Source organism: Megalops cyprinoides, chromosome 5 (genome assembly GCF_013368585.1).
Source record: "Megalops cyprinoides isolate fMegCyp1 chromosome 5, fMegCyp1.pri, whole genome shotgun sequence".
In the NCBI taxonomy this organism is placed as follows: domain Eukaryota; kingdom Metazoa; phylum Chordata; class Actinopteri; order Elopiformes; family Megalopidae; genus Megalops; species Megalops cyprinoides.
In genome coordinates, this window is record NC_050587.1 from 18,515,886 (window position 1) to 18,538,911 (window position 23,026).

Here is a 23,026-nt window from a genome sequence, read left to right on the forward strand (position 1 = left end):
TGAGCTTCGGATAGTCAGCTCACGTCGTGCTATCTAGCCGGTAAATGTTTAGTTATATTTTCCGATTAGATCAGAGGTTGACGGAGTGTGTACTATACAAACGTAGTCATCTCACATCGTGCCGGTTTTCAGACGTGAAATCGGAGGTTGATGGAGAGACTATGAGTAAATATATAGTCAGCTCACGTCGTGCTATCTAGTCGTTAAAATATTTAGTTGTGACAGGCTACTGACACGCTTATATTTTCGATTAGATGAGAGGTTGACGGAGTGTGTACTAGTAATATAGTCATCTCACATCGTGCCGGTTATCACACTAATCGGAGGTTGATGGAGAGACTAGTATAAGCAACTGGGTTGCTGGACACCTTCCTATGGTTAGGAAAGGCTGTTGGTAAATTATTATATATTATTATTAAGTATAATTATTCTTCGCTGCAAGGGTTGAATAATTAAATATTTAAGTAAGAGAACTAAAATTTGTACTTTTCTTGATTGTGAGAAAGTTAAGAATTAGTGCATCATACTAGTATTATAAGTTGTTAAGCGAGCGTTGTTTTTCCGACTGTAAGTAATACGTAAATGTTCTAAGTAACGTTAGAAAAATTATAACAGTATAAATTTATATATATAAATTTATAACAGTAAAAGCATACTTAAGAATACTTTTCTTAAAAGCTATATGCTTAAAGAATTTGTATTTGTTTTTAAGTCGCTGAAATTGTAAGCACTTTAGCCTTCCAAATTTGGTTTGGAATGACATCTTGTTTCCTTAATACCGTAAAAACTGTAAGCGTAGCCTTCCGACCGAGGTTCGGAAAGAATTAACATTTTAAACGGTAAAGTGATAAGCCTTCCGACTAAGATCCGGAAAGAGTCAATTTTTCTAACTGGCGAGCCAAAGTTTAATTTTCTGTTTTGTGCAGCTAAGCAGAAAAAAAAAAAAAAAAAAAAAAAACACGTGATTTCTTTTCTTTGACTAAAGTGTTAAGATAAACGCAGTATATTATTAAGAGGAAATCAAGAGTAGACAAAGAAAATAGTCTATATCACTGAATGATTTTGTATTTTTAAAGTATATTTATATCCACTTATCTCAAAGTATTCCTGGTTGTGGACGTACTCTGTATTTTGAAAAATAGCCTACATTTTTGACCAGGCTTCTCATTCGAAGATAAAAATTGTCTGTAGTCTTTTCCTCGTTAAGACAAAAGTATAATTCCAGTTTCCTCTAGCTAACTCTGTCCTGTTCATTTGCATTGAAATAAAGATAGCTGTGGGTATTCACACTTAGAATAAACAGTCTAAACAGCTCCACTAACACCTGCTCTGTCTGCTTTGTATCTGAGGGAATCTGTTGTCATGGCTGCTGAGTTGCCGTCGGCTGCGCAGATCCGTGTTCATGGGGCTGGGCCATTGAAACCTACGACAGAACGTCACGGAACAGCTCCTCCAAGCACAACCATCGATCAGATGATGGACAGCCTAAATTCATACTTGGAAAAACGGCTTGGATTAAGGAAATGCAATGACGACATCCAACGGAAGTACAACATTAAACCCTCCGAGGACAGACTCTGGACCTTGCCGGACATCAAAAAGGCCTGGGGAAAGACACAGCGCATGTTCGCAAGCAGCAGACGAGACGGATGGTCTGTTATTTTGTGCAAACAAATTCGACAACATCTGGAAAAGTGTGAGATTGATAGACTGAAACGTGAAATCACTGTGGAAAATGCAAAAGTTAAAGCATTAGCCTCTCAATTACAGGAAGAGAAAAAGGAAAAAGAGAGACTATTAGCTGAAAATCAAAAATGGCTAGATCTAATCTCCAAACAGCTACAATCAAAAGACTGTGATAAAGCAGCAGCCTCTTCCAATACACATGATGGAGGCGCTAAGCAAAGGAGACCAGAACTGCTCTACCCATTCAAAGAGCTGAGAGCCATTGAGGAACAACAACACCGTCATTTGCTGGAGGAATTGCCACATGACCATGGTAGCAGCTCAGACGGTGAGGAATTGTCCAATGACACACCTGCTGCTGCACCTGTGACAAAGGACAGCAGTGCACAGGTCAAATCTACCTCCACAACAAGCACAAAGGTTAGGCTTGCTCCTGTCGTAATCAAACACCGTAGAACTGAAGTGGAAGTTCAAAGTGAAGAGGAGTTTGAGGAGGATGGCCAGAGACGGACTCGTATTGTGACAAAGAAGGTCAAAAGATACCTCCCATGTAAGACTTACCAACCAGCCACAACAGAACAAATTGATAAATGGTCCAAGGAATTACCAGACGCATATAAACAGCCACGCAAGGCTTGGCAAGTTCTTGAACTCTTACGAAAAATTTACACTCTACACCCACTGGATGCTGCTATGATCCTCAATGTAAACTTAAGGGACAGCGATCAAAAGAAGCTGACTGAAAGTGTAGAGACAAGGGCAGGGGAGTCTCAAGACAATGTTGATGCAGGATGGGAGGCTGTACGAACCTTTTTATATGAACTTAAACCTGCAGAAGTCAATGGGGCCAAAATCACTTCATGCACACAGAAAGCAGGAGAGAGTGTTGCAGAATATGAGGAACGCTTTAAGCAGATTTGGCTGGAACATGCTGGTCTGAACAACAGTGACAATATAGGCAAGGATACTGGCATGCCTTTAAAAACTTCATTTGTGAATGGACTAAAGCCAGAGTTATCCAAAGCCCTTAAAGTCCGTTATGATGACTGGGATGGTGTTGGGACAGCTTTCAATCAGGTTGTGGAATGGTCAGCAAGGATTGAAAGAACACAGGACGCCAAACTCAGAGCCTTACAAACTAACGCTCTGAAATACAACAATCCTGGAACCAGAATTAAGACCCCTGCTGGGGGAACACCAGCCCCACCAGGTCCATTCCGACACCTTCAGTTGGACTACATAACCCTGCCTAAGTGTGGGAGGTTTCAGGATGTGCTTGTAGATAAATTCTCCAGATGGGTGGGAGCATTCCCAACTAAACATGGAACGGCAGCCCACACAGCCAAAACACTGGTGAAGGACATCATTCCTCGATGGGGCCTGCCAGAATGCACAGACTCAGACCAAGGAACACATTTCACAATGTGTCGCATGATAAATACAAGAAATTACATTGTCCTTACAGACCACAAGCTTCAGGTCGAACACAGAGAATGAATTGTCATCACAGAACATCTGTCCAAGCTCCACCAGGAAGGAATCCCTTGGAAACTGGACTAAAGCTTTTGAGTTATCACATCATCATCCGTCATCACAGGCCGGCCCATGCCCCAACCCGGAACAATGGATCTGCGCAAGGCCGACGTGCATTTAATTTCTGACAGCCTGATCCGGTACTGCGAAAAACTCTCGCACACAAACCTCAGAGTGTAGCATTAGAACCCTAGTAGGGACGTCCGTACCAGGTTCTTTTAGTAACTAATGCAGCAGTTAAGGTACAGGGACAAGATAAGTGGTACCATGTCAGCCATTGCAAGTTAGGAAATCCGCCTAGAGATGAGGGATAGAATGGCGGTAGTATTTATCAGAGTCCAGACATGGCGGGACTAGAGTTGTCTAGGCTCTAGCTTGTCGTCTGAGGATGAAGAGGTCATCATACCACCACTGATAAATACTGTAGCGTCCCGCCGAAACTACATAGGGACAGTTTAGGCATTTTTAGGAATAACGATCCATTTTTAAAAAAATGTTTATGTACTTTGGCAAGATGCGTTCCCGCCTTCTCTCTTGTGTGTCATTGCAGATGTTCCAGTGAAGAGCAGGGTTCCTAACAGCTGAGAGAGAAGGGTGCCCTGGCTGTCATCGGACACCTGCGCTGGACTGTACCTGACACCTGGCTGATATCTGCTGAAAAACCACGGGACACGGGACACATCTGCATCAACCAAGCCCACAATATCACAGACTGCGTCAGGAGACCTCATTCAACAGCACAATCCAGCAGCATGTGTGGAATGCGATCATCCACCATGCCACCAATGTCATTTCTCTGTACATCTTTCAATGTATCCGTGTATCATCATAAAATGATATTCTTTTATTTTATACTGTAAGCAGAGGTGCCTGTGCTCAGGATTAGACTGTGTACATGATTAATATCAACATGTTACGGTTTCTTTTCTTTTTTTTTTCCCCTCCTTCCGTTCCTGTATTTTCTTACAACTATTTCTTTATTTTTGTGATCATATTTTTTTATGATCAAAGGGGGGAATGTAAGATTATAGTGTTTCTAACTTCTGACCAGACATGGTTCAGAATCAGAGAACTGTTAACCTGATGGCCTTATTATCATAGTTACAAAGGAAGCTCCACACCTTGGTGCCACGCTACAGTTGGAGCCAAGAGCAATTGATTAAGGCAGGCAGCAGACATCAAGTCTAGCATACAACCGGGAGTGGGCAATTGGCAACCATCACCACACAAAGACGCGGTCAGCATCAAAGGATCCCGCTTTGCATTGGGAACATAGGTTGATGCTGCAACAGTGTAAAACCTATTGTTTGTTGCCATTTGTTTCATGGTATAAAAGGCCGATCACGGTAACAGTTCCCTGAGTTAAAGCTTCGCAGGCAGAGATGCTGCCGGATTCCATCGCCGAATAAAGCTTTTTCTCCAAGCGCGCTTTTGGTCCGGTTCGTTTACTTTTAAAATTAGAACAAAATCCAACAACATCCTCCTTTAATTTACTCTGTAATGTTAATTGTACTCTTTAGTGTACTTTGCAATGCTTAAGGTCAGGTTCAAAGTCAAGTGTAGTGTTTTAGGAAAGAGTCTTTTTTGGGTTTATTCATCAACAGTACAGTGCTGAAGATTTGAAAATTTTGCATGTCACCGTGGATTGTAGTGGGCGTGTATTGTAATGGCAAGCAACGTATAATAATAAAATAATAAACATTTTCTCAAAACTGGTTGAATTAACTTGCAGTCTTTAAGTTTAATTTCTTTAGAGAGCTGGGCTCCTTGCCAGCAGGAAAGTTTAAGAACAGCAGTTTGGGATTAAGCTCAGACTCAGATTTGTTCAGACAGCTGTGAGTGTGTTTTGTCACAATCAATGGAGTCAGTTGTTTTTTCTCTCACACTCTGCATCCAGATCCCTCCATCCCAGAACCCAGCTGTGAAGAAATAAAATGTCTGAAAATGTATTTTGGCCATTCCAGTTTCAAGCCGTGAGTAGGCCTGCATTGTTTTGCTCTTTCTGAATTGTGTGCTGTTTCGGTCTCTGAGATATCCGTTCAGTGTTTATCTTAAGGGTGAATAACATTTTTACATGGAATTACTTTGCATTTTGGCAAGGTTAGACTTTTACAGCAGCATTACAGTGTAATGACACCTCAGTTGTGCTGTTTCCCTAGAACTCACTTTGTCTGTTTTTTGTTTTGCATATCGCAGAGGTTGTAGTGCATATGCATTTGAACCCTGCAATAGCAAGCCAACTGAGGGCATATATATTTGCCTGCTTATTGCTGGCCACATTCAGGTGTAAGTTGATGTGTCAGTTTGGACGTTTTCATTTCGATTCTGTAGTGAAGCCTGAATTCAGATGCACTTCAGGACTATCAGATGTCCCCTCACTCCATCCCTATTGTATATGGCAGGTCCATATTAATGCTAATACAGTCTCTGGAGGCTAGTTTGTAAAACAGTACAAAATAGAAACTGTATGAGGCAAAATCATTGTGCTGCTGATTGTCCGCATCGTTTTGGAAACGCCTCTGGGGTATGTTTTGTTGATTTCTTATTTAATACGGTTAATTCCAGTTAAATTGGCAGTAATGAAATGATGCCTAATTAACATTCGATTGAGGTAAGACAGCTCATTCATTGTGCCCAAAAACTTGTGGAAATTGGCTCATTTGAAGAAATGAAAGGTTTAGTGTTGCACACGTTTTTGCATTATGAATTTAACGAAGGATGCATCCCTGACTGCATGAGAATGTATGCCGTCACTGATCAGCATTCCTCTACATGGTACATCCTTCATCGCTCAGTTCTCCATCTACACAACCTGCTGCAGCACATGCATTGAATAGCCGCTTGCTTCAGCTATTTGAATGGAGCTCCAGACGTTGTTACGTGGCGGTTTTGGTAATGTTTCTTGCATCAAACAAAAATAAAGATCTTGTGTCCGCGGTACTGTTTATTTAAGGAAGCATCCCAATTCTTCATTCCATAAACTCGCAGTGCTTACTTTTGTCTACACTGAGTATTGTATTGCAAAGAGAGATGAGTGAGATCAGTCCTGACCCAGGTCAGTGTTTGATAGAGGTAGTGTCAATGCAACAGCCCCTTGGCTGCACTGAGGAGCAACTGTAACACCTTATTTGACAGGATGTTGATGTCCCTCTGTTGAAATTCGTGGCTATAACGGGGTCTCTCTTTCATCACCCATGAGAATCCCATCACCTCTACCAGGGAATAGGCAATCACCGGCTGAGGTTTTTCAATTTCATAATTGATATGGAAGTCCAAAGTAGATGATTGGAGAGAGAAATTGCATTTCGACTTGAAGAGAAATCCTTCCTATCTGGTGCATCGGTGACAAAAAACATCATTTTTTTTTCCTTTTTCAGAGTACAATGGAAAGTGATTTACTCGGTTGTGAAGGAGAGGAGAGATAACCTTGTTGTCATGGCAACCGGTGAGTGTTTCTTTAGGTTAATAATGATTGACAAAAATCTTTATGATGATTACTGCCAAGCGCTGAGCCTGTAAAAAAGCAATGGATGCTTATATAGTGACAAGGAAATTGAATGTGTTCTGTTCATTTACAGAATCCATTATTATCTGTCCAGCAGGTTTTACTCAATAGCTGGAAGCTTTCTTTTTCCCCCAGCTTTCCCCTGTTATGGTAGATTATGGAGTTTACTGCATTGTTCATCAATGTGGTCTATAAGCTGTGTGGTCTGCCAGCCACCAGAAGCCTTGTAGGCCTTTGGTTTATACATGAAGTTCATGGACCTGATTTTTAGAAAAATAAAACATTTCAAATCCGCAAGGAAAGATTGGTTTTTCCCTCCAAAGGAGTGGGTGCCAAGTTAATTCTGAACCATAGTTTTGTAGGATTAGTGTTACCTTGAATGTACCAGCCATTAATAAAGAGTAGAGAGTTTGTTGCAGTAGATTAAGGTATTTGTTCTGCCATGTTGACTAGCTTGGATGAGCAAACTAAGGGAAAAGTGTGTATGTGAGAGCTGTGAATTCTTCGTAACAGGTTCAGTGAAATATAAATCAGAAAATAAGGAACGCTGTTCTTTTTTTCTTTTACAACTGTCTTGTCCCTTTCGCACAGCTGCTGTCTGCAATGTTAGGGATAGTTCCTAGGGTGCATCACTTTGATATAAAAAGCAAATTGAATAAACTCCAACTCTTCATGCACAAGAAGCTGTTCAACAGCTCAAAATGCACGTCATGATATTATAGGAATGTATGTGATTGATTCAGGTTATTTCATTGGAGAGGAGGTGGTTTCACTGAAAGTTTGCTCATTTGTTTGCATGGAATCTTGGGTATCGGGACAGGCTGAGTATTTCAGAACACTTATACACTGATACATGGTCTCATCTGAGTGGCTTATCGTTACTTTGTACCTCAAATGGCACACAATTTAGCGTAAGCCATTGCAGTTTTGGCTTTTTGCTATAGATTGCTGATTTCTCATTCCCAAGTACTGGCATCATCTAGGTCATGTTTTGCAGTCTGCATTTGACTGCAGTGACTCCAGTGCTGTATAGACATTTAAACGCAGAGCCTATGAACGTGAAAACGTGCCAGCCTTGCAACTACTTCAGAACATATAGAGGATTCTGGGAATGTCACCCTTTGTTCACAGATCTGTATCTGAGTAATTAGCAGACATCGTTTTACTTAAGTCGTTCAGGGCTGATAGCTATTAGGGCGGCACGATATAGCCGTCGCAATATATTGAATAGCTGTTTTTAGCGCAACAACAGCTATCCCCGGTATGTGGCGTTAGGTTTATTCCTGTATTTTTTTCCCCTTTAGTCATCCCTGATGCGGGAGCACGCCTCCAAAGTTCAGTGAAATGCTTCCGAGGCAGAAAAATATCACTCGTATCTATATGTTGGTTAACCTATTAGCTTTGGCATAGCCTATGTTTTTACTCTTTATTTTTGTAGGCATGTGTTTCAATCTACCACATGGAAGCAGCATAGTGCTGTTGCTGTGATATCAACATTGAATATATACGAGTGGCGTTTTTTCCCCCGGAAGCATTTCCTCGGAAAAATGGAGGTGTGCTCCCGCATCAGGTATGAAAAAAGGGAAAAAAATACAGGAATAAACCCAGCGCCACATACCGGGGATACCTGTTATTGCGCTAAAAATAGCTATTCGATATATCGCGACAGCTATATCGTGCAACCCTATTAGCTATATTCAATGAGCAACATATTGTTCTTATTCTGAAGGCTACGGGAAGAGCTTGTGCTTCCAGTTTCCCCCTGTGTACAGTGGGGGGGTCAGTGTCGTCATCTCCCCTCTCATCTCTCTCATGGAGGACCAGGTGCTGCAGCTCAAGTGGGTAAACCTGCTGTGTTACTTATCCTATTACAGTGTTATCCTGTTACAGCACACTCTTTATTTGCTTATAGCCAAGACCCACATCCAGTACAGCTTGGATCAACTTGGTTTCCTTCTCAATCCATTCATACTGCTAGATATTTCCTGATGCAATTCAGGCTAAGCACCTTGTTCAAGTGCACAGTTGTCAGTGTTTTTTAGAAGCAACACTATAGTGAAAAGCCTTTTTGTCTGTACATTTATAAGTGCTATTTATTTTTTTGCCATTACTTGAAGAGGATGCCTGAATATAATGCACTATTCTCTTTCCCTCCCAGAATGTCAAACATTCCAGCTTGTTTTCTAGGATCTGCTCAGACCCAAAACATTTTACCTGACCTACAGATGTAAGTCTGTTTTAAGGCTTTACTGTGTCACCAGTGTCTTATGTCTCCGGATTGATGTTGGATATCGGTTCTCACTGTGTCCCTCCTTTAACCATCACTTTTAATGTGAACATTTAATGTTGTTGGTACACGTTTTTGTATTTCATTGGTTTGGAGTAGGGTAAAAATTACTGCAGACAAAGCTGTTCAGTACAGCACTTATTTACCGCTTCGCTGCTGTCATCATCGCGTTCTCTTCCTGTTGTGCTGATGTGGATCAATTAGGACATAACGAGTTTGAATGTATTAGGCTTTTTTGCTTGGTCAGACTCAGCGAACGTGTATGGGCTGGAATGGAGCACCTCTGACACATGTATAGGAAGCTGCTGATGGATGTGAATAACTGTTTTTATCCTTACAGGGGCCATTACCGAGTGGTGTATATGACGCCTGAATTCTGCTCAGGAAGCATATGGCTACTGGAGCAGCTCAACAGTAACATAGGTAAGCAACAGAGGCCAACAAAGCCAACTACCAGGCTTTATAAGTGTTTGAACATGGCAAAAAGCCAGTACTTGAGATGCCAAAATTATAGCTAGATTGTGTGTGTGTAAAACAGAAAGGCATTATAATGCTCCATAATCTTTATTTTATTTGGGTGAAAAAATAGCGTTTTACTGGTGGCTTCGTCTTATCCTGACTGGACTTAAACATTGCCAGTCAAGACAGTCATACGTTTTCCTTTTTTTAGGTTAAGAGTGGCCCGTGCCACATGAAGTGTTTGGGTGTGCTCCATGTTTTTGTGGAAAAAATATTATCAAATGACATAGATTTGAATGGGTGTGTGTGTGTTTGCGCGCGTGTGTGTCCCCATCCTTCAGGGCTGACTCTAATAGCAATCGATGAGGCCCACTGTATATCTGAGTGGGGCCATGACTTCCGTGGTGCGTACAGAAGCCTGGGAAATCTCAAGACCAAGCTTCCTGAGGTGGGTTAATACCGCAGCTTCATTTTCATGTGCAGACCTTCTGGCTTTCTATGCTGTTACAGTATAATGATGAATCTAAAATACAAGATATTTTTGATTTGTTTAACACTTTCTAGGTCACTGCATAATTCCATTTGTGTTATTTCATAGTTTTGATGTCTTTACTATTGTTCTAAAATGTGGAAATAAAAAAAAAAAAAAAAAAACTCTTCTATGAGTAGGTGTGTCCAAACTTTTGATTGGTATGGTAGATATGCAGCTTGCTAAGGCACGGCCGAATCCAACCTTCAGCCAACGTGCTGCACATCAGTTTATCACGCAGGACTTCAGTCACAGTGCAACCTTCCTGTTTAGGTTCCCATCTTGGCCCTGACGGCCACCGCGAGTCCCTCCATCCGGGACGACATCGTGCAGAGCCTGAGGCTACTCCAGCCCATGATCACCTGTACGACCTTTGACCGGCCCAACCTCTTCCTGGAAGTGCTCCGGAAGTCAGGGGACATCACGCAGGACCTCAGGTCCTTCCTGGTCAAGAAGAGCATGTAGGTCCCAGTGGAATGGGGAAATGTACTCCTCTTTTCCCTGTAGGGAAGTGCAGTGCAGTTACAAAGTAGAGTGAGATACTGGTACTGAAATATATATATAAAATATACATTTTTGAGCATGCATAATTTGAGCCGTGTGCAATAATCAAAGGTATGTTTTTTTTTTTATATCACTCTGAAGCTGTCAGCTTTTAATTCTGTATGTCAGCTGGCCATCAAAGTGTCATGCAAACCTTGTCTGTCCTTATTTACACGTATAATATGTGTCTAAATAAATATGTATGTAAATAACACTTACCTGTTCTATAGCTTACCCAAGATAAATTATTTTAAATTAGTTTGCTCTGTGATCTCATAGTTTACATTTGTGCATGTCTCTTTTTTAATGTAAAAGATTTTCATAAAAAATGAATTGTCTAACATTTATTTTCTTCAAATTCAAAAAGTTGTATTGCTGTATGCAAGGGGATTTTTTCTTACCTCTTGATTCCTGCATGTACGTTTTGTCACAGTGTTGACTGTGCAGCTGTTTGTCTGTGTAATGCAGACATTCGTGAACATTTGCGTAATCCACCTCTGTAGGGGTGATTATGAATTTGAAGGCCCCGCCATAGTTTACTGTCCCTCGAGGAAGGAAGCCGAGCGGGTGTCATCTGCGCTGTCCAAACTGGGCATCTTGTGCGGTGTGTACCATGCTGGCCTGAATATCAAGGTGAGGAGAGAAACTCAGCACCGCTTCATGAGAGATGAGATCCAGGTAGGTCCTCTCCTTGCTTTCAGTTTTCTTTGGTTCAGCTAAAAGTTAGCTACATAATGTATTCTGGTATACTTTAAAGCAGTGCTGGCTGACCATTTACTGTTCCGTGCCAAAATAAAACTACACAAATTAATATGTCAGTGTTCTTCCCCAAGTGGCTTTTATATCGTTATCATGATTGCCTTGGAAGTTGAGAGATATTCAGCCCCACTTTTTTGGAAAATGGCATCATTTATGACAAATATTTAATTCTATTTTTATTCAATTGTAACCTTTCTCCAAAGAACAGAGTTGATCTTAGGGGCATTCGTGATACATTGTCTTATTCAAGTGCAGTTACTTCCTTATCTCTTAAGTGCCCTCTTGTGTTCTATCTACCATACAACCTGTACCCCCCAAAAAAGTAAAACTGTCCTTTGCAGTGCATGGTCGCCACAGTTGCATTTGGGATGGGAATAAACAAGGCAGATATTCGCAAGGTCATCCATTATGGGGCCCCCAAGGAGATGGAGTCGTACTACCAGGAGATTGGACGTGCGGGGAGAGATGGGTTACCCAGTGCTTGTCATGTCTTATGGGCGTCTGGTGACATGGCCTTGAACAGGTAAGTTGAGTCTTTGGTTAGTAGTCTGCAGTCTAGTGACAGATTATACCACATAGCTGGTTACATAGCCAAGAAGATGTTCTGAAGGCAAAGGTTGGCCCAATTCCATATTAGTTAATTAATATTCATATATTTCTTGTGTTACCATTATTTTGTCTCCCCCCTGTATTATGTACACACACACAAATTTATCAGTAGTATAATGTGGACATCATTGTAAATTTCAAATATTCCCTTTTGGGCTTGAAAATCAAACAACGTGTGTATATGTGCTAGTTTTAAAAAAGGAAAATGAACACAATTAAACCTTTGTGACATTTTAAATGCTCCCCAGGTTTCTCCTTAACCAAGTAAAGAGCAACAAATTCCGGGGATACAAGATGAAAATGATGGCCAAGATGGAGCAGTACCTCTCCTCTCCTAAGTGTAGGAGGAAGTGAGTTTGCACTCAGTGGGTGCGGGAGGCGGCTTCGTTGCTTGATATGCGCAGAGCATTGCTCCTTCACTTTTTGATCTCTAGTGAAGTTGTCACTTCATTCAAGCAGAAACACATTTTCACATGCAGGTTTTATTTTGAGAGAGGTGCTGTGTTTCAGCATGTAATTATTCTATAAATATGAACCCTCGCTATGCACTGAAGTTTTTTTTTTATTATTTTTTTTTTTTACTCTGCTGTACAGACTGATCCTTTCACACTTTGAAGATAAACAGCTGCGGAGAGTCACATCTGGCATCATGGGGACCAGCAGGTGTTGTGACAACTGCAGATCAAGGTAGGTGTCTGCAGAATAGATGAAAGTGTGGTTTCTGCTGTACTCCCGGTAAGAAAAGTGTTGAACCAGGGGAGCATTTAGTGGTTTGCATTGTAATGTTAGGGATGGGGTGAAGCCAGGTTGCTGCAGCCTGGTGAGCTGTGTGACGATATGTGCATTGCCAAAGGAGTGCTTGGTCTTGAGCTTTGCTGTTCTTGGCTGTGTTACCAGGGGTATGGGGACCTACACCATGCCGGACAAAGAGCCCAAGCTGCGGGATTTCGGCAAAGAGGCGTACCAGCTCATGAGTGCCATCCGCGCACTGGATGGGCGATTCGGGCTGTCAGTGCCTATTCTGTTCCTGCGTGGCTCTGTGAGTTCTGGTGTCAGCGCCTTTCCGCAATAGACCTCTAGTGTATGCGTGCATGTGTGGCTCACTGGGCCCCTTAACACGTGCGTCTGACGGATGTGGCCCGGGGTCCACTCGATGGGCGTGTGTCAGGGTTAAAGCCACATCTGACAGTGAGTGAAGCTTGAAGTCAGAGCTAAAATACATCTGCAGCACTACCTGGGATGATGGCCAGTAAATAACCTTCTGATATAGAGAAAATACATTTGAGAGAAAGCATGCTTAAGTTTATTGAATATTTTTTCATGTTAAAATGATACACTACTTTGTGAGTTATTAGAAGTATGAAACAGCAGAAAGTAGGAGGCACAGAGTGCCAGTGAGCAGCAGCCAAAACTACAATTTCAAAAGGAAAGTAAACGTAAAGGAAAAGAGGTGGCCGAAAGTGAGTTTGTGTGCAGCGACCGCCATGCAGGGTGAGAGGGGGTCAAGGCAGCAGTGTGGCATAGCAGTAAGGAGCAGGGTTCACAACCAGAGGGTTGCCAGTCCTACTCCCAGTGAGGCATTGCTCTTACCCTTGGCCAAAGTACTTAATCTAAATGGTCAGACTTGCCTCAGGCAATATCCAAATGCATAAGTCGATACCGTAAAAACTGTAAGCTGTGCAAGCTGCTCTGGATATGAGTGTCTCCAAAGCACCTGTACCATGATGCAATGCTCTGTCTGTCACAGGACTCCCAGAGGCTCCCAGACAAGTACCGGTGCCACCCGCTGTTTGGGGCGGGGAGGGGTGTCTCCGAGACCTGGTGGAAAGCGCTGGGCCACCAGCTCCTCATGGAGGAACACCTGAAAGAGAGCAATGGCCACAGGAGGTTCTCCACCCTCTGCAAGCTCACCCCCAAGGTAATGCCCCCCCAAAGCCTGAGGCCTGTCAGCTTTATTATTAGTACTGGATTCCATTAAAAACATGGCATGCACCGTATAAATGGCCAGGAACTTGTTGGAAGTCCAGCCCAGCGTAATTAAATGTACATGAGCAGATGAGGGGTCTTATACTGTAGATGCACTCTTAGCTTTTTGTAAACTTACTTGTGAAAAGGATGCTGTTTGGATCCATTTTGGATCTCAGCTAGGTAAAAGTTTGTGACCTGAGTTAATTGTTTTCATCTTTTTTGTTAATGAATGTGTTTATAGGAGCTGTTAGCCTGCGTAGGCGTTTTTGAAGAATTAAATTGGAAAACAGTTTTTGTTTGTTAGGAGGACTATCCCAGACTGTCATTCGACAGTAGATGTTTTTCTTCTTGTTGCACAAAGGCGAAGAAGTGGCTGAGCAAAGCGAGCGATGAGACCAAGCGGAGCCTTTTTCTCCAGCCCAGCAGCAACATCCTGGTTACCAGGATCTCTGTGCCAACGTAAGCATCGCTTTCATTCAAACTCTGTGCCAACATACACCTCACGCCCACGTGAGCTTCATTCTGATTCAGCCTGTGTGCACACATAAGCCTCGCTCTCTCTCAGTGTTTGACCAAATGTAAACATCACTCCAGTTCAGCCTCTGTGTGGCTGCACGTCCCATTCATCCTTTGTCTATGCACCAGTTTAAGTCTCACTCCCTACCTCAGCCTATGCTGATGTAAGCCTTTGTGTCTGTCTTAGTCTCTGTGTCAATGTAAGCCTCGCTCTGTCTCTCGGCTTCTACGCCTACATATGCCTCACTCTCCCCTGGCCTCTGTGCCGATTAAACCTCACTCACTTTCACCTTCTGAGTCAACCTGAGTGCCTGCGCTCTCAGCCTTTGTCCGCACGCTCGTACAGGGACACTGGCGCAGTCTTCTTGTTGCTCAGTCCCCTCCCTCGCCCACTTATCAGCAGCTCAGCCCTGCCCTTGGTTTCAGAGGAGGAATTCGATAAGCGCATGTGGGGAAGCCAGCTGTTGCAGCACATGGGACATCAAACAAAGCAAAAGGCTGTTCAGATCTGAGGGGCCGAATTGGATTGCGACGCCTAAATTCCCTTTGAACGAAGCCGACAAGGCATGGAGCCGGTCTGTAGGCTCAGAAGTTAACCTCGTATAAGTAAGTTAAAATGGAGCATGACTCAGTGGAGGGAGGATATTCAGGTTCAGACTGCAGCGTGCTTCTTTTGTTGCAGCTGATATCAGACATTTTTATCCTGAAATAGCTGCTTTGTTTTTTTTTTTTTTTTTTTGAACATCCTGTAATTATGGTTACCTCTGCCTGGCTTAATTGCCTCTGGTGTGCTGTAGAGCATTAGCTTGTTTTGTTTTCAGATGTAAATAAAGAACTTCTAAGATTCTGAAAACTTGAATGTTGCGGACGGTTGATGTCCACTGTAATTAGAGTCTACACCTCGTTCCTCTCATCCCCTCAGAAATGTCCTTGAGGGAAACGGGTTTGCATTCAAGCAGCCGGTTTTTTACAGTGGTGCAAAAAATCTGTACCTGTTTCGTGGCTCTAGGACATCGGTGTGATGGTGTGATATCTTTCTCCCAGCACCATCCCTCCCAGTCACAGATCCCGCAGCTTCAGCTCTTCCTCCATCCCTCCCAGTCATAGTTACCCCAGCTTCAGCTCTTCCTCCATCCCTCCCAGTCATAGTTACCCCAGCTTCAGCTCTTCCTCCATCCCTTCCAGCTACAGTTCCCCCAACTTGGGCTTCAGCTCTTCCTCCATCCCTTCCAGCTACAGTTCCCCCAACTTCGGCTTCAGCTCTCCCTCCAGACCTCTCTAAGGCTTTTCACTTCGCATATTCTTAGCCCAGGGCTATCCTTGACCCTGGGACAACTTAACTCTTTTTCACACACACAATGTTAACCCAGGGTTAACCTAAGCCAAGGGCCATACGATTCACACTGCACTTCTACTAGCCCTGGGTTAAATGTCTGTTGGAACATGCGACTAACGTTTACATTCTAGAATGAGGCGTGACTACTCTTTAACAGCAAGCAGCAACGTTAAAATGTCACCATTAGCAGGGCTTTATGTGAGAGCGGTGTTGAAACCCAAATTTTTTTTAGCTTTTGTTTGAGTTGTTCCGGCGTCCTATTGAAACCTGCCTCAGCTAGCTTCACTGACAGATGGTGGAAAACCTTTCTCTTGCGGCATGTTCCATCTAGTTTGTCTTGAATGGACTTTTCCGACCGCAAACTCAGGAACAATGCTGTTTCCGCCTGTGACCAATTAGATCTTTTTAAGTCTTTTCCGGACATGTTGTTTTAGGTTAGCTAGCTTGCTAGGTACCATTAACATCTGAATGTTGCCGGTTTCTGTTAGTAGTAGTTACAATGTAAGCATAAGGCACGCGCGTACTGTAATGACGTGACGAAGAAGTCGTGTGATTGGACAACAAAAACGTGACACAAAGTCCATTGTTTACTTTAGCCCTGTTTCACACTGGCACCTTTTAGCCCCGTGTTTAGTCGGTTTTCAGGGGATAACCCCGCAAACTCGGGGCTAACCCTGCTCCAGAGCAGGGCCAGCAAGCCCTAGGCTAAAGTCGGGGTTAGCCCACTTTGGAACGTGCCAGGATTGTGCCAGTGTGAAAGCTTTCTTAGCCTGGGGCTAACAGCTCCCTTAGCCTGGGGCTAAGAAGGTTCTAAGAATGCTTTTAGCCCTGGGCTAAGTGCAGTGTGAAACGCCTTTCTGTAACAGATCCCCTGGCTTCAGTTCCTCTTCTGTCCCTCTCAGTCACAAATTCTCTGCTGTGTGTAGTCTGCATTTGAGCATGAGGACACAGCTCAAAGTGAATGTCAAGCCTGACTCCTCAGTATGTGTGCAGTCAAGACTAACTATGGGTATTTTCCGGATGATTCCTTGTTCTCATCTGCACTGCAGTACATTCTTCTCTGCTTGGAACATCTCGTTGACATGTCTTTGTGGCAGGGATGCATCCATCGTTTGCATTTTGTCAGTGCTAATCGGTTATGCTGGTATGTGATTGTAGACGGAGTCACACTTCCCTGCCACCTGTGCCTGGTCCTCCTGAAAGCCAATCAACAGCCTCGGTTCAGGTAGGTGGATTTGATACTGTGGAGGCACTTGCTATGTAACACATTAATGGTTATAGGACTCTGGTGATGCTTTTGAACATAAGAGGTGCTAGGGGCTTTTGCACATAAGCTGCTTTATAATCCCAGCGTTGTGGATTGACCTATTTAACTTAGGTATAACTGCAGACAGTTCAGTGAATTTAAATATATTGTTTGATTCGAGGGCAAAGTAGTGAAGTAAGTGTGATGGGTTAAATGCAATCCATTAATATCTGTGCTTAAGTAATGTTGACTAATGTTGCTTACGTAATGTTGTAATATCATCGTTTTTACACTAAAATACTCTTCCCATCCCTTATCTCAGGAACAGTTGAGTAAATATTCCAGGCAAGAAACCAGTAAATCCAGCAAGTCTGCTGATTTGTCATCTGCCAGGTATTGAACTGATGCATTTAGAGACCTAGCAAACCTAAAAGATGATTACAGTAGTCCCCCCTTATCTGCGGGAGATATGTTCCAAGACCCCCAGCGGATGCCTGAAACTGCGGATAGTACCGAACCCTATATATACCGAGACGGCTACTAAGTGACTAATGGGCGGGTAACGTATACAGCACGGATACGCTAGACAAAGGGATGATTCACATCCCGGGCGGGACGGCGCGAGATTTCATCACGCTACTCAGAATGGCGTGCATTTTAAAACTTATGAGTTGTTTATTTCTGGAATTTTCCATTTAATATTTTCGGACCGCGGTTGACCACGGGTAACTGAAACCACGGAAAGCGAAACCGCGGATAAGGGGGGACCACTGTATACAGGTTATCCACTTTCTTACTTCAGAAACAGCTGACGTGTTTATGACAAGGACCCATTTGGATACATTTTACATCTTACTTCCTTTTAAACCCTAATCTTGGTAAAAAGAATCATTAGTCAAATCTAAGCAAATTTGCTTTTGGGTAAAAAAATTAAATAAATAAACATACCCTTGCGCATGAATGAGAGCAACAGCAAAACTGAACGGAAAGTTGGGACTGCTATTGGTTTTTGCCGCCAAGAGTTGAAGTACCGGTATCCGGGATATCTTGTTTGCTCTTGTAGGCCACGCCCTGGGTCTTCTCCGAAATCGCCTGCAGCCAAAGCTCCGTCCCCAGTGCTCTCTGCCAGAGAGCAGGAACTGCAGGTACGGTAATGTGGCAGTGTGTTTATAACAGCCACCGTTGTTGCATCATGTCTCCCTACCAGAATCACGTAGCGCATAATTTGGAAGGTGGGTCTGTGGGTTGGCATCATGCTGGCTGGTTAGAGATGGCAGCAGTCTGGGCTGTTGCTTAGCGGGACGACAGCTGGGTAGTGTAGGAGATGCCACTGACTGTAACAGAACATGTCTGTGTTGTTTGAAAACCCAAGGAAAATTGCCTGTCGATGTAGATGGCATGAAATGTAATGTAATCTTCTTCTGGCCATGGCCAGCTACAGGCATTTCAACTGTCTTGTGCCAAGTGCAGCGTCATTCAAAATGTCATTAAGTCTTTTAAGAGACCTCTGCCTGACCTTGTAAGCTTTCTAGCATGACCAAAGATTAACTGTCCCATTTACAACCACTATCTGTAACTTTTAAAGTCATATTTCAGTCATGGTGAATGGAAATGTTTGAATTTCCATATATTGCATCATGTTCCCAATGATAGGCAAGTACCTGAAAGGTATACTTTATTGCATCTACGTCCTGTCTGTTACCATAATGGAAAATTGCTCATGCTTGTTTTGTACACAGAAACATTTTTAGCCAGCAAGCTAGCACCTCTTCTGTTGATTTGTTTAAATAACCCAACTGTAGAAGACAGGAATGATTCACGCTGTAAGGCACCACAGCTGTCCTGACATAACTATACAAAAGCATAAGCCGATGTCATTCTTACCATTGCTGCTGCCTTTCTTGTTCTGAAGGCTGAGCTTTATGGCAGGCTGGTTGCTGGGCGACAGAAACTGGCCAGTGAGAAAGATATTCCACCGGCCATCCTGGCCACCAATAAGATCCTGCTCGACATGGCTAAGATGAGGTATGTTTGACAATGGCTAGAGTTTCACGCTCTAGAGACAGTCATAGTGAATAATAGTTATATTCCTTTTTTCATATGTGACTACACATTACATACACTTAATACAGTATGTCATCAGTCAGAGTATTGTACAGCAAAACGATGTGCTCATCATTTTAAGTGAATCATGACGTGTGTGTGTGTGTCTGTGTGTGCTAGTGTGCTTGTTTTTGATGTAGTTTTTTGTGCAGCAGCCTATCACAGGAAATGCGTATTGCAGAGGTTTTTATTGAGCTGAAATGTCAAAACCCCCCCTACACAATAGTGGAAATTACAGCCATAAAAATAGCCATAGCTATAACCAGGTTGTGGTAACATATGTGATGTATTTCTTGCGAAGTTTTATTTAGCCATGAGATGTTAGCAGACAGTAATGAATGAATGAATGCACATAGCCACACACGCACCCCGTGAGGCCCTTGAGTGTCTCCCGTGTGGTTAGCCTGCAGAGCTCATTCAGCTCTAACCCTGTGTTTTCTATAGACCGTGCACGCTGGCCAGCCTGAAGCTGGTGGACGGGGTGTCCGAGGCCAAGTCCAGCATGCTGGCGCCCCTGCTCGCAGCCATCAGTGACTTCTGCCAGACTCATGGGCTCCAGGTACGCCGAACAGGGGCCAAAGTCTGGGAGGGGGGGCGGCCACAGACAACGCAGCACGCCCAGGTTTATACCCTATTGGACCGCAGTATCAACAAGTCCCAGCCCATCTTCAATTTGTGGGTTTTTATTCCAGTTATGTGAGTATTGATCATGCACAGCTTGCTGGGTAGTTGCCTCAGCGCCGCCCGGTACTGCAGAAACATAATTGAGGAACCTGGCAGTGGAGATTTGCAGTAAAAGTTGTACCCGGTGAAGCTGTCACCTCTGGTGATGATGAAACACCATAATCACATCAAGTCGAGTTTCGTGCAATACTGTGGGCGGAGGGGCCGTTGCTGCGGATGGTCTGATGTCGACAGGCTTTTGTTAACTTGTTCCGTTTTGTTTTACAAGTAAAGGCTAATTTTAAATAGACGTTGCATTGCATAATGCTCTGAAGGACAGGTGTGGGTGTACAAACACTTGTGAATTCAGTTATATAACGGAGCGAAAATCTCTCGAGTGTGCCGGGAACTCGCAAATCACCGAGGGCCCCCGCGGTGGAATTGGATAACAGCTGTGTGGCGGTCATCCATAGTACCTGTCTGTCTGTCTTGCCTCTCTCCCCAAGGTCAATGTGTCTGCTGGCTCTGCAGCCCAATGCTCGGCTAATCCCAAGCCGGTGGAGAGGGCCGTGTTCTCCTCTTTGTCAGACAGCGCCGCCATCACCTACAGACTCTTCCAGGAGGAGGCTAAGAGCCTGGTAAGAGTGCTTATGTACCCTGCATCAGCAGCATATTTAAGGCACACACTCTTGTCTTGCACTCACGTTGGTTAGGCATTTGAGGAACACACACTTGTTTTGAGCTTACTGGCAAGGTCGTGAAATGGAAAAGGGATTTACATTTTTCTCAAACATTTTTGCTGTTGCTGCTGCCTCTGTGCTCCAGATCAAGCAATCCTGTGCTCTCAATGGCTGTCACTGGAAGGCAGATTAAGGTTTAGGGAATATGTTTTAGATCTAGCCAGACTGCTGGAAAACAAAGAAAGAACAAAGACATCTATCAGTTATCTTAATATTGTTATTATAAGATAACAAATGGGCTGCTGTCAAAAGGATCATTTTGAACAGAAGACAAGTGACATGCCAAACATGACACACCTGACAAAGAGGCTACATTCAAATACTCGAGCTCTTAGACTGAATAGCCGATGTTCCTGCAGTCTCTGGTGGCAGTTAAAAGGAAGTGCCTCAAGCAAGAGCCAAGAAAGTGGTCACACATTGTCTCACAAATTAAAAAGAATCAAAAGAAATTAATTACAAGAAATTAATTATTAAAATAAAAAAGCGAGAAGAAATACAAGACTTTGTCAAAAACAGGTAACATGTAAAGTGTGGAGGGTCAAATTGTAAACATGACCATAAATCAGTGATTAACCTTTTAATGTAAATCATTATATTCATTTAGGGAACGGGTGAGGTAATCAAAGATTCCTGTTCCCTGAATAGCATTGAATTGCTCCACTTGAGCAGACAGTCCGCCGTGTGTGATATCTCGGGGAATGGTGTGGTTTATGTAACAGGTTTGGTTGTGTATGTAGTGGTCCCTTGAGCCTGTTACGAGCACCGAAATGCCGTAGATTTGATTTTTCCATGTGTAAGGTGGAAAGTTTGAGTTGATTAAATCCAAAACCGTTCCCTCAGTCAAAGTTTAAAGGCCTGAAGTGAATGGGGTTGGTTTTGTGCCTGTGCATTTCACATCACATAGAACATACACCAGAGTACAATATAATGCATACATCTCAAGAGGGCAAGACCTCAAGGGTCAGTATGTCACAGAACAGAGACATCTGCTGTCTTTTTCAGCCTCAAAGATGGTAGCTAATGGAATCCCATTCCAAATTTAATTGCCTACTTTTTTCTGTGAATGGCGGGGGTCTCTTCGGCAGGGCAGATGCTGACGTCTGCCTTATTCTTCTCGTGTTCTCGTTTTCCAGCTTTTACAGGATGAGACTGTCTCAGGCTGCCATCTTTTGCTCAGTCAAGAGTACTTGCTTGGAGACAGCGGATTGCATGTTTTCTTTACACCGTAGCAGACTTCACACCACCTTTGCTGCTCGATTCTCTTTTTTTTTTGCTGTTGCATTTCTGTAACCACGCCAGCGCTTCGAGCCTTATCGCACAAGCCGCATCTGCTATCTACATGGACGTGCAGAAACAGGGGCTTTCCCCCGGATGTGGTCAGGAGTTCAGACTTCCTCTTCTGTTAGAGTGCTACTGGTGACTGTATGCAGGCCTTAACCTTAAACTTCAGGCTCTGTCTCACACCAGTTGCTAATCTGGTTCAATGACAATATTTGAGCAAAATAGGAAACACTGTATCAAGTAAACCTTGTATGTGATGACTTTTCCCAGGAGCACTTCAGAATGTTTTTTTTTTTGACCTTGTGGTGTGTGGCCTGGTCTTAGCTGTGGTGGTGGGGATGATGTTTCTAAGTGTAGCTCTGCGTTTTATTTTTGCATTGTGTTGATGAACAGTATCGTGTTCAGCAGGGATTGGTGTTTTATGACTGCAGCCTACCCATGGGTGTGGAAGAATTTGTGTGGTTATGTGTTGACTGTGTGTGTGCGCGCGCGCGCGTATGTGTGTGTGTGTGTGTGTGTGTGTGTATGTGCATGCATGTATGTATTTCCTGTATGTATGCATTCGCGTATGTGTGTAAGTGTATTTTGTTTATGAGTGCAGTGTGTGTGGTTTGTGTGTGTGTGCATGTGTGTGCCTGTGTGTGTGTGTGTGTGTGTGTGTGTGGTCTATGAGTGCGTGTGTGTGGTCTATGAGTGCGTGTGTGTGGTCTATGAGTGCGTGTGTGTGTGTGTGTGTGTGTGTGTGTGTGTGTGTGTGTGTGTGTGTGTGTGTGTGTGTGCGCGTGCGCGTGCGTGTGTGTGTGTGGGGTGTGTGTTTGCATGCTTATTTGTGTTTGTGTGTGCCTGTGTTTTCAGAAACTGGTGTCCGATAGCCGCAGCCTGCCCCTGGCTGTGGTGGAGTCCCACCTGCTGCAGGCCCTGAGGTCCGGCCTGCCTTTGGACACAGAGAGAGCTGGTTTGACCCCTACAGTCCGCAGTGGCATCACCCGCGTCATCAGCTCCCATCACCTCAACTCCGGTACACTCCTTTTACTCAGGCCCATCGTAATTCTGCCATTCTTACTATTGTCTGAATGACAAACAGAAGGCATTAGCCATTTTCAATACCTGTTTTGTTAAGAACCCTACCTATCGGTACCACGCACATTTGTTTCATTCTAAGCCCATTCTAAGTCTAGGAAAGACCAGCTGCGAGGCGCTGGGTCTAATATCATATTTGTAAGCGACAATGAGTAAATATACATGTGGGCAGCTGGTACATAT

General features: G+C 43.5%; 1 protein-coding gene across 3 annotated transcripts in view; it reads left to right on the plus strand.

The window, feature by feature from the left end:
• Positions 1–23,026, plus strand: part of wrn (WRN RecQ like helicase) — a 44,700-nt gene that overhangs the window by 11,125 nt on the left and 10,549 nt on the right. For all 3 annotated transcript variants that reach the window (XM_036529757.1, XM_036529758.1, XM_036529756.1), the window contains exons 12-32: positions 5,117–5,192; positions 6,597–6,664; positions 8,454–8,562; positions 8,883–8,951; positions 9,352–9,434; positions 9,812–9,918; positions 10,273–10,460; positions 11,046–11,220; positions 11,643–11,824; positions 12,159–12,260; positions 12,505–12,597; positions 12,808–12,949; positions 13,658–13,828; positions 14,240–14,337; positions 16,889–16,955; positions 17,299–17,369; positions 18,040–18,121; positions 18,889–19,001; positions 19,524–19,638; positions 20,249–20,380; positions 22,619–22,781. In XM_036529757.1, the coding sequence (XP_036385650.1) occupies positions 5,117–5,192; positions 6,597–6,664; positions 8,454–8,562; positions 8,883–8,951; positions 9,352–9,434; positions 9,812–9,918; positions 10,273–10,460; positions 11,046–11,220; positions 11,643–11,824; positions 12,159–12,260; positions 12,505–12,597; positions 12,808–12,949; positions 13,658–13,828; positions 14,240–14,337; positions 16,889–16,955; positions 17,299–17,369; positions 18,040–18,121; positions 18,889–19,001; positions 19,524–19,638; positions 20,249–20,380; positions 22,619–22,781 (2,406 nt within the window). The remainder of the gene's footprint in view (positions 1–5,116; positions 5,193–6,596; positions 6,665–8,453; positions 8,563–8,882; positions 8,952–9,351; positions 9,435–9,811; positions 9,919–10,272; positions 10,461–11,045; positions 11,221–11,642; positions 11,825–12,158; positions 12,261–12,504; positions 12,598–12,807; positions 12,950–13,657; positions 13,829–14,239; positions 14,338–16,888; positions 16,956–17,298; positions 17,370–18,039; positions 18,122–18,888; positions 19,002–19,523; positions 19,639–20,248; positions 20,381–22,618; positions 22,782–23,026) is intronic.